A 17,882-nucleotide genomic window follows, 5' to 3' on the forward strand; every position below is an offset into this window, starting at 1 on the left:
TCAAAGTCAGCTATGAATGCCTGGCCTGGTTTCCCAGATTTTTCTTAGTGTTTTATTGTTTCAGATACTTGTCTTATATTATCTCCAGTGTATCCTCCATGTAAAAAAAACCTGTCTGATTAGGATGAATAATATATGACAATACCATTTTGCTATAATTTTTGCATCACAACACTGTAAGGGGCCTCACATTTTTTATGGACTGGATCTTTATATTTACCACTTGAAATCAGACTTTCTTGTTGAGTATCTGATAATCTACCATTATTATAGGAGTGGTTGAAAAAAGGATTGGTATCCCTCAACAGGTATGCCATCCAGCCCTGCAGGTTTCCCAAACTTAAAGGATTTAACTGCATCAATAAGTTCCTCCTCTGTAACTTGGCATTCACATTCGTCTTATTGTACAGATGTTCATTTTACATTATTAATAGAAAAAAATCCTTACAATTAACTTTGGTTCATTGTGTTGCTGTCGTATGCCTTCTCCCCCGAGAGAACACTAGGAGATTGATGTCACCTGTCAATTATTCAATTATCCAGTCTGCTCTGTGAGTAAGATGTGTGCATAATATATGTGTGGAACTCAGCAGCGATAATCACACTCAGACAGCAGTGTTCCCAGCTCCCAGCTGTCATCTCTAGCAGTTATTTGTAGCCTGTGTCGATCATGGTTTGTGATCATATAGAAACTCAGCCAATGTGATGTTTTTACAGTCAATAGAGTAAACATCGTTAGATCTCTCTCAAAATTCTGGAGTGAGGGAGAGCCATAAATAGATAGATACATAGCTCACTAGAGTGCACTCCAGCCTTCTGCAGTGAATGATTCTATAATATCCATTGTTTGATTTATTAAAAGTCAGCCGACATTGTTTAAATACAAAATGTTCCTTTCCTGTGGGCTTTGAAAATGTCATCGTTTTCTTATCAGCAAAGTGCTCTGTTTCTCCCTAAATACAGATTGTTTTCTCCAGGTGTTATGGATTCAGCAACAGTAGATGATGTTGTTATTGCAGGTAGTTGCATCATGTTCAGGTAGCAGAATGTCTGCAGGTAAATCCTTGATGCACGTAGAATAGGACTGAAGTCGGCCTTTTCTCAATTGGATTTGCTCAACTCCTGCGCCCTCTGTCCTCCATCCTCTCTGGACTCCTTTTGATAAAGGTCAAAGGTAGTTGAGGAGAGGCGGCGAAGAGAGTGGAAACTAGACGAAAATGCGCTTGTATGAAATTAGACTCCTCCAATCGTGTGCCATCAGGCAAATTATGTTTACAGGTTGGAATCCCAAAATAAATGTAAGAACTGATAAAACAAATGTACTTAGTTGTGCAAGACATTTTATAGGTAAAAGGATAAGTAGTTTATGGTTTTTACAATAGACGATTCAAAGGGGGTGTGGCAGATTTCTAAATTTGTCCGCTAAGGACTTGGGTAGGATACACTTGTACTTCCTCGCCAAATTGAGGAGAGGAGGAACTTCTTCCATTTAACTGCTAAAGAATTGACACTCTCCTCGACCACTTCACGGAAGAGAGACAACGGAGAAGAGGACACATTGGCCAGAATGATGATGTTTAGAAGCCCAAGGGATTTACTGTGTCTTGATAATTAGATATTTGAAGTGTTCAATTCCTCCCACGTAATGTACACCTTCCCAATTTGTAACACCAAACCCTCATGCTACCATGGACTACCAAAAAATGTCTAGCTTCCAAGGGCACTGTGCCCTAAAAATAAGAGATAAGTGGTAACAACATCTTTATAGTAGCTATGTTTCTGTGTGTACTGTATGCCAGGCAGTCATAGTTATAGCTTAGTTTAACCCTATATTCCACAGGGACACTATGGGGCTCAGTGCCACATGATAGGTCCTGCACATTTAGACATTCGCTAACAGCCTAGGGCTTTGTGTGTGTGTGTGTGTGTGTGTGTGTGTGTGTGTTCTTTAGGAGTGTAAATCTATGGGTAGGTAGAGGGCGCATCTCTTCAATAACATTGATCAACAGATCAGCCTTCCCTCCCTCAGGGCAGGAGTTTATAGATATGAGTGACAGATTAGTCCAGCCTCACTACCCTCTGCCCTCCCATAGATTTATACTCCTAAAGCGCGCGCACACACACACACACACACACACACACACACACACACACACACACACACACACACACACACACACACACACACACACACACGCGCACGTACACACACACACACGCACACACACGCACGTACACACACACACACACACACACAGAGAGCTTTATTTTCATGAAATTTCAGGACTTTTGTACCTAAACCTAATCCTAACCTTAACCCCAAAACACTAAACCTAACCCTTAAGCTTAAAATAGCATTTTAACAAATTCAGGACATGAAAAAAGTTATTGTTTTCCTACCGTGTCAGGACATTTAGGTGAATTGTAAGGACATTGGGGTCCTGATAATGTAGAAAGAAATACACACTCACACAGACACATATACACACACAAACACACACAATCGCCTCTCCACCCCAAGGTTTACATGTTTTAGCTATAGTCTGACAGTGTTCAGTGAGACCTGTCTATCAAATCAGTGGTTTGTAACCGGACTAATAAACATTGCTGTTGACAGATTGAGTATGGCAGGCAGGGGATATCTGACTTTTAATCTAGAATAGTTTTATTTACTAACAAACTAGCAGATAAACTAATATAGTGTTATTCCAGTAACCATGTCTCTGTGTGTTCCTCTCCCAGTTCCGCTATAAGAGACGTCTCTACACACAGTCCCACCTGGATGACAAGCAGCTCTCCAAACTACACACCAAGGTAAGAACACACACACAGCCCGGTTTGGTATAGTCGTTCTGAGCTTTTATATATTTGGAGATGTGTGATTTTAATAGAAAATACACCATACGTGCACATGGCCAGAGCCTATCTCATTCTGAGGCGGCAGGCTGTATATATAAGAGAGAAAGAGCAGAGAGAACTGCATGCATTGACATCCCCATCAGAGGGCAGGAGATTTACACTGGTGAGAATGGCCCATCACCAGCTGATTTTTCCTCACTGTGTGTGTGAAGGACCATGGCCATCTGCAACTGAGTGGTCTCTAATGACATTCACGTATTAATGTTGGCTTATTGTTCTGTTTAATATAAATATTCCTGCTGTCATCAATGCTTGCTAAATGACTGCTTTATTGAATAAACAGAATCAGAGCAGGCTGGACAAAGATGAGCTATGGGACTGTGTGACTGACACATCATATCTGACACAGGCTAGAGCAGGAATGTGCATAGAGACACAGAGACAGAGCGAGAGAGACGGAGCGAGAGAGACGGAGCGAGAGAGACGGAGCAAGAGATGGAGAGACAGAGAGAGAGAGAGAGACGGAGCAAGAGACGGAGAGACAGAGAGAGAGAGAGAGAGACACAGAGAGAGACGGAGCGAGAGAGACACAGAGAGAGAGAGATTTAAAGTATGAAAGAGATGGGGAGGGAGGCAGCAAGAACGAAAGAGAGAGAACAAGAGGAAGAGTGAGAACGAGAGAAAGAAAGAGAAAGAAAGAATATACTCTTTAATGTCACTGCAGCCTTAGTCTATTCTGTCTCTTTCATGTTTAGTAGGGATATAGTGTCTTAATGCACACTGACTGTAACTAGCTAGGTGTGGTAGGGATATAGTGTCTTAATGCACACTGACTGTAACTAGCTAGGTGTGGTAGGGATATAGTGTCTTACTGCACACTGACTGTAACTAGCTAGGTGTGGTAGGGATATAGTGTTTACTGCACACTGACTGTAACTAGCTAGGTGTGGTAGGGATATAGTGTTTACTGCACACTGACTGTAACTAGCTAGGTGTGGTAGGGATATAGTGTTTACTGCACACTGACTGTAACTAGCTAGGTGTGGTAGGGATATAGTGTTTACTGCACACTGACTGTAACTAGCTAGGTGTGGTAGGGATATAGTGTTTACTGCACACTGACTGTAACTAGCTAGGTGTGGTAGGGATTTAGTGTCTTAATGCACACTGACTGTAACTAGCTAGGTGTGGAAGGGATATAGTGTTTACTGCACACTGACTGTAACTAGCTAGGTGTGGTAGGGATATAGTGTTTACTGCACACTGACTGTAACTAGCTAGGTGTGGTAGGGATATAGTGTTTACTGCACACTGACTGTAACTAGCTAGGTGTGGTAGGGATATAGTGTCTTAATGCACACTGACTGTAACTAGCTAGGTGTGGTAGGGATATAGTGTCTTAATGCACACTGACTGTAACTAGCTAGGTGTGGTAGGGATATAGTGTCTTACTGCACACTGACTGTAACTAGCTAGGTGTGGTAGGGATATAGTGTTTACTGCACACTGACTGTAACTAGCTAGGTGTGGTAGGGATATAGTGTTTACTGCACACTGACTGTAACTAGCTAGGTGTGGTAGGGATATAGTGTTTACTGCACACTGACTGTAACTAGCTAGGTGTGGTAGGGATATAGTGTTTACTGCACACTGACTGTAACTAGCTAGGTGTGGTAGGGATATAGTGTTTACTGCACACTGACTGTAACTAGCTAGGTGTGGTAGGGATATAGTGTTTACTGCACACTGACTGTAACTAGCTAGGTGTGGTAGGGATATAGTGTCTTAATGCACACTGACTGTAACTAGCTAGGTGTGGTAGGGATATAGTGTCTTAATGCACACTGACTGTAACTAGCTAGGTGTGGTAGGGATATAGTGTCTTAATGCACACTGACTGTAACTAGCTAGGTGTGGTAGGGATATAGTGTTTACTGCACACTGACTGTAACTAGCTAGGTGTGGTAGGGATATAGTGTTTACTGCACACTGACTGTAACTAGCTAGGTGTGGTAGGGATATAGTGTCTTAATGCACACTGACTGTAACTAGCTAGGTGTGGTAGGGATATAGTGTCTTAATGCACACTGACTGTAACTAGCTAGGTGTGGTAGGGATATAGTGTCTTAATGCACACTGACTGTAACTAGCTAGGTGTGGTAGGGATATAGTGTCTTAATGCACACTGACTGTAACTAGCTAGGTGTGGTAGGGATATAGTGTTTACTGCACACTGACTGTAACTAGCTAGGTGTGGTAGGGATATAGTGTCTTACTGCACACTGACTGTAACTAGCTAGGTGTGGTAGGGATATAGTGTTTACTGCACACTGACTGTAACTAGCTAGGTGTGGTAGGGATATAGTGTCTTAATGCACACTGACTGTAACTAGCTAGGTGTGGTAGGGATATAGTGTTTACTGCACACTGACTGTAACTAGCTAGGTGTGGTAGGGATATAGTGTTTACTGCACACTGACTGTAACTAGCTAGGTGTGGTAGGGATATAGTGTTTACTGCACACTGACTGTAACTAGCTAGGTGTGGTAGGGATATAGTGTTTACTGCACACTGACTGTAACTAGCTAGGTGTGGTAGGGAGATAGTGTCTTAATGCACACTGACTGTAACTAGCTAGGTGTGGTAGGGATATAGTGTCTTAATGCACACTGACTGTAACTAGCTAGGTGTGGTAGGGATATAGTGTCTTAATGCACACTGACTGTAACTAGCTAGGTGTGGTAGGGATATAGTGTTTACTGCACACTGACTGTAACTAGCTAGGTGTGGTAGGGATATAGTGTTTACTGCACACTGACTGTAACTAGCTAGGTGTGGTAGCGATATAGTGTCTTAATGCACACTGACTGTAACTAGCTAGGTGTGGTAGGGATATAGTGTCTTAATGCACACTGACTGTAACTAGCTAGGTGTGGTAGGGATATAGTGTCTTAATGCACACTGACTGTAACTAGCTAGGTGTGGTAGGGATATAGTGTCTTAATGCACACTGACTGTAACTAGCTAGGTGTGGTAGGGATATAGTGTTTACTGCACACTGACTGTAACTAGCTAGGTGTGGTAGGGATATAGTGTCTTACTGCACACTGACTGTAACTAGCTAGGTGTGGTAGGGATATAGTGTTTACTGCACACTGACTGTAACTAGCTAGGTGTGGTAGGGATTTAGTGTCTTAATGCACACTGACTGTAACTAGCTAGGTGTGGTAGGGATATAGTGTTTACTGCACACTGACTGTAACTAGCTAGGTGTGGTAGGGATATAGTGTTTACTGCACACTGACTGTAACTAGCTAGGTGTGGTAGGGATATAGTGTTTACTGCACACTGACTGTAACTAGCTAGGTGTGGTAGGGATATAGTGTTTACTGCACACTGACTGTAACTAGCTAGGTGTGGTAGGGATATAGTGTCTTAATGCACACTGACTGTAACTAGCTAGGTGTGGTAGGGATATAGTGTCTTAATGCACACTGACTGTAACTAGCTAGGTGTGGTAGGGATATAGTGTCTTAATGCACACTGACTGTAACTAGCTAGGTGTGGTAGGGATATAGTGTCTTAATGCACACTGACTGTAACTAGCTAGGTGTGGTAGGGATATAGTGTCTTACTGCACACTGACTTTAACTAGCTAGGTGTGGTAGGGATATAGTGTTTACTGCACACTGACTGTAACTAGCTAGGTGTGGTAGGGATATAGTGTCTTAATGCACACTGACTGTAACTAGCTAGGTGTGGTATGGATATAGTGTTTACTGCACACTGACTGTAACTAGCTAGGTGTGGTAGGGATATAGTGTTTACTGCACACTGACTGTAACTAGCTAGGTGTGGTAGGGATATAGTGTTTACTGCACACTGACTGTAACTAGCTAGGTGTGGTAGGGATATAGTGTTTACTGCACACTGACTGTAACTAGCTAGGTGTGTTAGGGATATAGTGTCTTAATGCACACTGACTGTAACTAGCTAGGTGTGGTAGGGATATAGTGTCTTAATGCACACTGACTGTAACTAGCTAGGTGTGGTAGGGATATAGTGTCTTAATGCACACTGACTGTAACTAGCTAGGTGTGGTAGGGATATAGTGTTTACTGCACACTGACTGTAACTAGCTAGGTGTGGTAGGGATAGAGTGTCTTAATGCACACTGACTGTAACTAGCTAGGTGTGGTAGGGATATAGTGTTTACTGCACACTGACTGTAACTAGCTAGGTGTGGTAGGGATATAGTGTTTACTGCACACTGACTGTAACTAGCTAGGTGTGGTAGGGATATAGTGTCTTAATGCACACTGACTGTAACTAGCTAGGTGTGGTAGGGATATAGTGTTTACTGCACACTGACTGTAACTAGCTAGGTGTGGTAGGGATATAGTGTTTACTTCACACTGACTGTAACTAGCTAGGTGTGGTAGGGATATAGTGTTTACTGCACACTGACTCTAACTAGCTAGGTGTGGTAGGGATATAGTGTTTACTGCACACTGACTGTAACTAGCTAGGTGTGGTAGGGATATAGTGTTTACTGCACACTGACTGTAACTAGCTAGGTGTGGTAGGGATAAAGTGTTTACTGCACACTGACTGTAACTAGCTAGGTGTGGTAGGGATATAGTGTTTACTGCACACTGACTGTAACTAGCTAGGTGTGGTAGGGATATAGTGTTTACTGCACACTGACTGTAACTAGCTAGGTGTGGTAGGGATATAGTGTTTACTGCACACTGACTGTAACTAGCTAGGTGTGGTAGGGATATAGTGTCTTAATGCACACTGACTGTAACTAGCTAGGTGTGGTAGGGATATAGTGTTTACTGCACACTGACTGTAACTAGCTAGGTGTGGTAGGGATAAAGTGTTTAGTGCACACTGACTGTATCTAGCTAGGTGTGGTAGGGATATAGTGTTTACTGCACACTGACTGTAACTAGCTAGGTGTGGTAGGGATATAGTGTTTACTGCACACTGACTGTAACTAGCTAGGTGTGGTAGGGATATAGTGTTTACTGCACACTGACTGTAACTAGCTAGGTGTGGTAGGGATATAGTGTTTACTGCACACTGACTGTAACTAGCTAGGTGTGGTAGGGATATAGTGTTTACTGCACACTGACTGTAACTAGCTAGGTGTGGTAGGGATATAGTGTTTACTGCACACTGACTGTAACTAGCTAGGTGTGGTAGGGATATAGTGTTTACTGCACACTGACTGTAACTAGCTAGGTGTGGTAGGGATATAGTGTTTACTGCACACTGACTGTAACTAGCTAGGTGTGTTAGGGATATAGTGTCTTAATGCACACTGACTGTAACTAGCTAGGTGTGGTAGGGATATAGTGTCTTAATGCACACTGACTGTAACTAGCTAGGTGTGGTAGGGATATAGTGTCTTAATGCACACTGACTGTAACTAGCTAGGTGTGGTAGGGATATAGTGTTTACTGCACACTGACTGTAACTAGCTAGGTGTGGTAGGGATAGAGTGTCTTAATGCACACTGACTGTAACTAGCTAGGTGTGGTAGGGATATAGTGTTTACTGCACACTGACTGTAACTAGCTAGGTGTGGTAGGGATATAGTGTTTACTGCACACTGACTGTAACTAGCTAGGTGTGGTAGGGATATAGTGTCTTAATGCACACTGACTGTAACTAGCTAGGTGTGGTAGGGATATAGTGTTTACTGCACACTGACTGTAACTAGCTAGGTGTGGTAGGGATATAGTGTTTACTTCACACTGACTGTAACTAGCTAGGTGTGGTAGGGATATAGTGTTTACTGCACACTGACTCTAACTAGCTAGGTGTGGTAGGGATATAGTGTTTACTGCACACTGACTGTAACTAGCTAGGTGTGGTAGGGATATAGTGTTTACTGCACACTGACTGTAACTAGCTAGGTGTGGTAGGGATAAAGTGTTTACTGCACACTGACTGTAACTAGCTAGGTGTGGTAGGGATATAGTGTTTACTGCACACTGACTGTAACTAGCTAGGTGTGGTAGGGATATAGTGTTTACTGCACACTGACTGTAACTAGCTAGGTGTGGTAGGGATATAGTGTTTACTGCACACTGACTGTAACTAGCTAGGTGTGGTAGGGATATAGTGTCTTAATGCACACTGACTGTAACTAGCTAGGTGTGGTAGGGATATAGTGTTTACTGCACACTGACTGTAACTAGCTAGGTGTGGTAGGGATAAAGTGTTTAGTGCACACTGACTGTATCTAGCTAGGTGTGGTAGGGATATAGTGTTTACTGCACACTGACTGTAACTAGCTAGGTGTGGTAGGGATATAGTGTTTACTGCACACTGACTGTAACTAGCTAGGTGTGGTAGGGATATAGTGTTTACTGCACACTGACTGTAACTAGCTAGGTGTGGTAGGGATATAGTGTTTACTGCACACTGACTGTAACTAGCTAGGTGTGGTAGGGATATAGTGTTTACTGCACACTGACTGTAACTAGCTAGGTGTGGTAGGGATATAGTGTTTAGTGCACACTGACTGTAACTAGCTAGGTGTGGTAGGGATATAGTGTCTTAATGCACACTGACTGTAACTAGCTAGGTGTGGTAGGGATATAGTGTTTACTGCACACTGACTGTAACTAGCTAGGTGTGGTAGGGATATAGTGTCTTAATGCACACTGACTGTAACTAGCTAGGTGTGGTATGGATATAGTGTCTTAATGCACACTGACTGTAACTAGCTAGGTGTGGTAGGGATATAGTGTTTACTGCACACTGACTGTAACTAGCTAGGTGTGGTAGGGATATAGTGTTTACTGCACACTGACTGTAACTAGCTAGGTGTGGTAGGGATATAGTGTTTACTGCACACTGACTGTAACTAGCTAGGTGTGGTAGGGATATAGTGTCTTAATGCACACTGACTGTAACTAGCTAGGTGTGGTAGGGATATAGTGTCTTAATGCACACTGACTGTAACTAGCTAGGTGTGGTAGGGATATAGTGTTTACTGCACACTGACTGTAACTAGCTAGGTGTGGTAGGGATATAGTGTTTACTGCACACTGACTGTAACTAGCTAGGTGTGGTAGGGATATAGTGTCTTAATGCACACTGACTGTAACTAGCTAGGTGTGGTAGGGATATAGTGTCTTAATGCACACTGACTGTAACTAGCTAGGTGTGGTAGGGATATAGTGTCTTAATGCACACTGACTGTAACTAGCTAGGTGTGGTAGGGATATAGTGTCTTAATGCACACTGACTGTAACTAGCTAGGTGTGGTAGGGATATAGTGTTTAACTGCACACTGACTGTAACTAGCTAGGTGTGGTAGGGATATAGTGTCCTTAATGCACACTGACTGTAACTAGCTAGGTGTGGTAGGGATATAGTGTTTACTGCACACTGACTGTAACTAGCTAGGTGTGGTAGGGATATAGTGTTTACTGCACACTGACTGTAACTAGCTAGGTGTGGTAGGGATATAGTGTCTTAATCACACTGACTGTAACTAGCTAGGTGTGGTAGGGATATAGTGTTTACTGCACACTGACTGTAACTAGCTAGGTGTGTAGGATTAGTTCTTAATCACCTGCCTGTAACTAGCTAGGTGTGGTAGGGATATAGTGTTTACTGCACACTGACTGTAACTAGCTAGGTGTGGTAGGGATATAGTGTCTTAATGCACACTGACTGTAACTAGCTAGGTGTGGTAGGGATATAGTGTTTACCTGCACACTGACTGTAACTAGCTAGGTGTGGTAGGGATATAGTGTTTACTTCACACTGACTGTACTAGCTAGGTGTGGTAGGGATATAGTGTTTACTGCACACTGACTCTAACTAGCTAGGTGTGGTAGGGATATAGTGTTTACTGCACACTGACTGTAACTAGCTAGGTGTGGTAGGGATATAGTGTTTACTGCACACTGACTGTAACTAGCTAGGTGTGGTAGGGATTAAGTGTTTACTGCACACTGACTGTAACTAGCTAGGTGTGGTAGGGATATAGTGTTTACTGCACACTGACTGTAACTAGCTAGGTGTGGTAGGGATCTAGTGTTTACTGCACTGCCTGTAACTAGCTAGGTGTGGTAGGGATATAGTGTTTACTGCACACTGACTGTAACTAGCTAGGTGTGGTAGGGATATAGTGTTATAGTGTTACTGCACACTGACTGTAACTAGCTAGGTGTGGTAGGGATATAGTGTCTTAATGCCACACTGACTGTAACTAGCTAGGTGTGGTAGGGATATAGTGTTTACTGCACACTGACTGTAACTAGCTAGGTGTGGTAGGGATAAGTTGTTTAGTGCTCACTGACTGTATCTAGTAGGTGTGGTAGGGATATAGTGTTTACTGCACACTGACTGTAACTAGCTAGGTGTGGTAGGGATATAGTGTTTACTGCACGCTGACTGTAACTAGCTAGGTGTGGTAGGGATATAGTGTTTACTGCACACTGACTGTAACTAGCTAGGTGTGGTAGGGATATAGTGTTTACTGCACACTGACTGTAACTAGCTAGGTGTGGTAGGGATATAGTGTTTACTGCACACTGACTGTAACTAGCTAGGTGTGGTAGGGATATAGTGTTTACTGCACACTGACTGTAACTAGCTAGGTGTGGTAGGGATATAGTGTTTACTGCACACTGACTGTAACTAGCTAGGTGTGGTAGGGATATAGTGTTTACTGCACACTGACTGTAACTAGCTAGGTGTGGTAGGGATATAGTGTTTACTGCACACTGACTGTAACTAGCTAGGTGTGGTAGGGATATAGTGTCTTAATGCACACTGACTGTAACTAGCTAGGTGTGGTAGGGATATAGTGTCTCACTGCACACTGACTGTAACTAGCTAGGTGTGGTAGGGATATAGTGTCTTAGTGCACACTGACTGTAACTAGCTAGGTGTGGTAGGGATATAGTGTTTACTGCACACTGACTGTAACTAGCTAGGTGTGGTAGGGATATAGTGTTTAGTGCACACTGACTGTATCTAGCTAGGTGTGGTAGGGATATAGTGTTTACTGCACACTGACTGTAACTAGCTAGGTGTGGTAGGGATATAGTGTTTACTGCACACTGACTGTAACTAGCTAGGTGTGGTAGGGATAAAGTGTTTACTGCACACTGACTGTAACTAGCTAGGTGTGGTAGGGATATAGTTTCTTAATGCACACTGACTAACTAGCTAGGTGTGGTAGGGATATAGTGTCTTAATGCACACTGACTGTAACTAGCTAGGTGTGGTAGGGATATAGTGTTTACTGCACACTGACTGTAACTAGCTAGGTGTGGTAGGGATATAGTGTTTACTGCACACTGACTGTAACTAGCTAGGTGTGGTAGGGATATAGTGTCTTAATGCACACTGACTGTAACTAGCTAGGTGTGGTAGGGATATAGTGTCTTAATGCACACTGACTGTAACTAGCTAGGTGTGGTAGGGATATAGTGTTTACTGCACACTGACTGTAACTAGCTAGGTGTGGTAGGGATATAGTGTCTTAATGCACACTGACTGTAACTAGCTAGGTGTGGTAGGGATATAGTGTCTTAATGCACACTGACTGTAACTAGCTAGGTGTGGTAGGGATATAGTGTCTTAATGCACACTGACTGTAACTAGCTAGGTGTGGTAGGGATATAGTGTCTTAATGCACACTGACTGTAACTAGCTAGGTGTGGTAGGGATATAGTGTCTTAATGCACACTGACTGTAACTAGCTAGGTGTGGTAGGGATATAGTGTTTACTGCACACTGACTGTAACTAGCTAGGTGTGGTAGGGATATAGTGTCTTAATGCACACTGACTGTAACTAGCTAGGTGTGGTAGGGATATAGTGTTTACTGCACACTGACTGTAACTAGCTAGGTGTGGTAGGGATATAGTGTTTACTGCACACTGACTGTAACTAGCTAGGTGTGGTAGGGATATAGTGTCTTAATGCACACTGACTGTAACTAGCTAGGTGTGGTAGGGATATAGTGTCTTAATGCACACTGACTGTAACTAGCTAGGTGTGGTAGGGATATAGTGTTTACTGCACACTGACTGTAACTAGCTAGGTGTGGTAGGGATATAGTGTTTACTTCACACTGACTGTAACTAGCTAGGTGTGGTAGGGATATAGTGTCTTAATGCACACTGACTGTAACTAGTTAGGTGTGGTAGGGATATAGTGTTTACTGCACACTGACTGTAACTAGCTAGGTGTGGTAGGGATATAGTGTTTAGTGCACACTGACTGTAACTAGTTAGGTGTGGTAGGGATATAGTGTTTACTGCACACTGACTGTAACTAGTTAGGTGTGGTAGGTATATAGTGTTTAGTGCACACTGACTGTAACTAGTTAGGTGTATTAGGGATATAGTGTTTAGTGCACACTGACTGTAACTAGTTAGGTGTGGTAGGGATATAGTGTTTACTGCACACTGACTGTAACTAGCTAGGTGTGGTAGGGATATAGTGTTTACTGCACACTGACTGTAACTAGCTAGGTGTGGTAGGGATATAGTGTTTACTTCACACTGACTGTAACTAGCTAGGTGTGGTAGGGATATAGTGTCTCAATGCACACTGACTGTAACTAGCTAGGTGTGGTAGGGATATAGTGTTTACTGCACACTGACTGTAACTAGCTAGGTGTGGTAGGGATATAGTGTTTAGTGCACACTGACTGTAACTAGCTAGGTGTGGTAGGGATATAGTGTCTTAATGCACACTGACTGTAACTAGCTAGGTGTGGTAGGGATATAGTGTTTACTGCCCACTGACTGTAACTACCTAGGTGTGGTAGGGATATAGTGTCTTAATGCACACTGACTGTAACTAGCTAGGTGTGGTAGGGATATAGTGTCTCAATGCACACTGACTGTAACTAGCTAGGTGTGGTAGGGATAAAGTGTTTAGTGCACACTGACTGTAACTAGCTAGGTGTGGTAGGGATAAAGTGTTTACTGCACACTGACTGTAACTAGTTAGGTGTGGTAGGGATATAGTGTTTAGTGCACACTGACTGTAACTAGTTAGGTGTGTTAGGGATATAGTGTTTAGTGCACACTGACTGTAACTAGTTAGGTGTGGTAGGGATATAGTGTTTACTGCACACTGACTAACTAGCTAGGTGTGGTAGGGATATAGTGTTTACTTCACACTGACTGTAACTAGCAAGGTGTGGTAGGGATATAGTGTTTACTGCACACTGACTGTAACTAGCTAGGTGTGGTAGGGATATAGTGTTTACTTCACACTGACTGTAACTAGCTAGGTGTGGTAGGGATATAGTGTCTCAATGCACACTGACTGTAACTAGCTAGGTGTGGTAGGGATATAGTGTTTACTGCACACTGACTGTAACTAGCTAGGTGTGGTAGGGATATAGTGTTTACTGCACACTGACTGTAACTAGCTAGGTGTGGTAGGGATATAGTGTTTACTGCACACTGACTGTAACTAGCTAGGTGTGGTAGGGATATAGTGTTTACTGCACACTGACTGTAACTAGCTAGGTGTGGTAGGGATATAGTGTTTACTGCACACTGACTGTAACTAGCTAGGTGTTGTAGGGATATAGTGTCTTAATGCACACTGACTGTAACTAGCTAGGTGTGGTAGGGATATAGTGTCTCAATGCACACTGACTGTAACTAGCTAGGTGTGGTAGGGATAAAGTGTTTAGTGCACACTGACTGTAACTAGCTAGGTGTGGTAGGGATATAGTGTTTACTGCACACTGACTGTAACTAGCTAGGTGTGGTAGGGATATAGTGTTTAGTGCACACTGACTGTATCTAGCTAGGTGTGGTAGGGATATAGTGTTTACTGCACACTGACTGTAACTAGCTAGGTGTGGTAGGGATATAGTGTTTACTGCACACTGACTGTAACTAGCTAGGTGTGGTAGGGATAAAGTGTTTACTGCACACTGACTGTAACTAGCTAGGTGTGGTAGGGATATAGTTTCTTAATGCACACTGACTAACTAGCTAGGTGTGGTAGGGATATAGTGTCTTAATGCACACTGACTGTAACTAGCTAGGTGTGGTAGGGATATAGTGTTTACTGCACACTGACTGTAACTAGCTAGGTGTGGTAGGGATATAGTGTTTACTGCACACTGACTGTAACTAGCTAGGTGTGGTAGGGATATAGTGTCTTAATGCACACTGACTGTAACTAGCTAGGTGTGGTAGGGATATAGTGTCTTAATGCACACTGACTGTAACTAGCTAGGTGTGGTAGGGATATAGTGTTTACTGCACACTGACTGTAACTAGCTAGGTGTGGTAGGGATATAGTGTCTTAATGCACACTGACTGTAACTAGCTAGGTGTGGTAGGGATATAGTGTCTTAATGCACACTGACTGTAACTAGCTAGGTGTGGTAGGGATATAGTGTCTTAATGCACACTGACTGTAACTAGCTAGGTGTGGTAGGGATATAGTGTCTTAATGCACACTGACTGTAACTAGCTAGGTGTGGTAGGGATATAGTGTTTACTGCACACTGACTGTAACTAGCTAGGTGTGGTAGGGATATAGTGTCTTAATGCACACTGACTGTAACTAGCTAGGTGTGGTAGGGATATAGTGTTTACTGCACACTGACTGTAACTAGCTAGGTGTGGTAGGGATATAGTGTTTACTGCACACTGACTGTAACTAGCTAGGTGTGGTAGGGATATAGTGTCTTAATGCACACTGACTGTAACTAGCTAGGTGTGGTAGGGATATAGTGTCTTAATGCACACTGACTGTAACTAGCTAGGTGTGGTAGGGATATAGTGTTTACTGCACACTGACTGTAACTAGCTAGGTGTGGTAGGGATATAGTGTTTACTTCACACTGACTGTAACTAGCTAGGTGTGGTAGGGATATAGTGTCTTAATGCACACTGACTGTAACTAGTTAGGTGTGGTAGGGATATAGTGTTTACTGCACACTGACTGTAACTAGTTAGGTGTGGTAGGGATATAGTGTTTACTGCACACTGACTGTAACTAGCTAGGTGTGGTAGGGATATAGTGTTTACTGCACACTGACTGTAACTAGCTAGGTGTGGTAGGGATATAGTGTTTACTTCACACTGACTGTAACTAGCTAGGTGTGGTAGGGATATAGTGTCTCAATGCACACTGACTGTAACTAGCTAGGTGTGGTAGGGATATAGTGTTTACTGCACACTGACTGTAACTAGCTAGGTGTGGTAGGGATATAGTGTTTACTGCACACTGACTGTAACTAGCTAGGTGTGGTAGGGATATAGTGTCTTAATGCACACTGACTGTAACTAGCTAGGTGTGGTAGGGATATAGTGTTTACTGCACACTGACTGTAACTAGCTAGGTGTGGTAGGGATATAGTGTCTTAATGCACACTGACTGTAACTAGCTAGGTGTGGTAGGGATATAGTGTCTCAATGCACACTGACTGTAACTAGCTAGGTGTGGTAGGGATAAAGTGTTTAGTGCACACTGACTGTAACTAGCTAGGTGTGGTAGGGATAAAGTGTTTACTGCACACTGACTGTAACTAGTTAGGTGTGGTAGGGATATAGTGTTTAGTGCACACTGACTGTAACTAGTTAGGTGTGTTAGGGATATAGTGTTTAGTGCACACTGACTGTAACTAGTTAGGTGTGGTAGGGATATAGTGTTTACTGCACACTGACTAACTAGCTAGGTGTGGTAGGGATATAGTGTTTACTTCACACTGACTGTAACTAGCAAGGTGTGGTAGGGATATAGTGTTTACTGCACACTGACTGTAACTAGCTAGGTGTGGTAGGGATATAGTGTTTACTTCACACTGACTGTAACTAGCTAGGTGTGGTAGGGATATAGTGTCTCAATGCACACTGACTGTAACTAGCTAGGTGTGGTAGGGATATAGTGTTTACTGCACACTGACTGTAACTAGCTAGGTGTGGTAGGGATATAGTGTTTACTGCACACTGACTGTAACTAGCTAGGTGTGGTAGGGATATAGTGTTTACTGCACACTGACTGTAACTAGCTAGGTGTGGTAGGGATATAGTGTTTACTGCACACTGACTGTAACTAGCTAGGTGTGGTAGGGATATAGTGTTTACTGCACACTGACTGTAACTAGCTAGGTGTTGTAGGGATATAGTGTCTTAATGCACACTGACTGTAACTAGCTAGGTGTGGTAGGGATATAGTGTCTCAATGCACACTGACTGTAACTAGCTAGGTGTGGTAGGGATAAAGTGTTTAGTGCACACTGACTGTAACTAGCTAGGTGTGGTAGGGATATAGTGTTTACTGCACACTGACTGTAACTAGCTAGGTGTGGTAGGGATATAGTGTTTAGTGCACACTGACTGTATCTAGCTAGGTGTGGTAGGGATATAGTGTTTACTGCACACTGACTGTAACTAGCTAGGTGTGGTAGGGATATAGTGTTTACTGCACACTGACTGTAACTAGCTAGGTGTGGTAGGGATAAAGTGTTTAGTGCACACTGACTGTATCTAGCTAGGTGTGGTAGGGATATAGTGTTTACTGCACACTGACTGTAACTAGCTAGGTGTGGTAGGGATATAGTGTTTACTGCACACTGACTGTAACTAGCTAGGTGTGGTAGGGATATAGTTTCTTAATGCACACTGACTAACTAGCTAGGTGTGGTAGGGATATAGTGTTTACTGCACACTGACTGTAACTAGCTAGGTGTGGTAGGGATATAGTGTCTTAATGCACACTGACTAACTAGCTAGGTGTGGTAGGGATATAGTGTCTTAATGCACACTGACTGTAACTAGCTAGGTGTGGTAGGGATATAGTGTCTTAATGCACACTGACTGTAACTAGCTAGGTGTGGTAGGGATATAGTTTCTTAATGCACACTGACTGTAACTAGCTAGGTGTGGTAGGGATATAGTGTCTTAATGCACACTGACTGTAATCTACTGTATTTAGATGGAATATTATATTTTCTGGAGTTGCACCTTGTTATAATTCTACAGATAATCCAAAAAGTGG

General features: G+C 42.9%; 1 protein-coding gene across 5 annotated transcripts in view; it reads left to right on the forward strand.

Annotated features, from left to right (window-relative positions):
• The window catches only part of LOC109867613 (SH3 and multiple ankyrin repeat domains protein 3), a 263,943-nt gene that overhangs the window by 53,619 nt on the left and 192,442 nt on the right, over positions 1–17,882 (forward strand). For all 5 annotated transcript variants that reach the window (XR_004204842.1, XM_031801754.1, XM_031801755.1 and 2 more), the window contains exon 3: positions 2,743–2,814. Coding sequence is in view for 4 of the 5 variants with exons in the window: in XM_031801754.1 (XP_031657614.1) it covers positions 2,743–2,814 (72 nt within the window). In the remaining variant the exon portion in view is untranslated. The remainder of the gene's footprint in view (positions 1–2,742; positions 2,815–17,882) is intronic.

This window comes from Oncorhynchus kisutch, linkage group LG22, assembly GCF_002021735.2.
Source record: "Oncorhynchus kisutch isolate 150728-3 linkage group LG22, Okis_V2, whole genome shotgun sequence".
Lineage (NCBI taxonomy): Eukaryota > Metazoa > Chordata > Actinopteri > Salmoniformes > Salmonidae > Oncorhynchus > Oncorhynchus kisutch.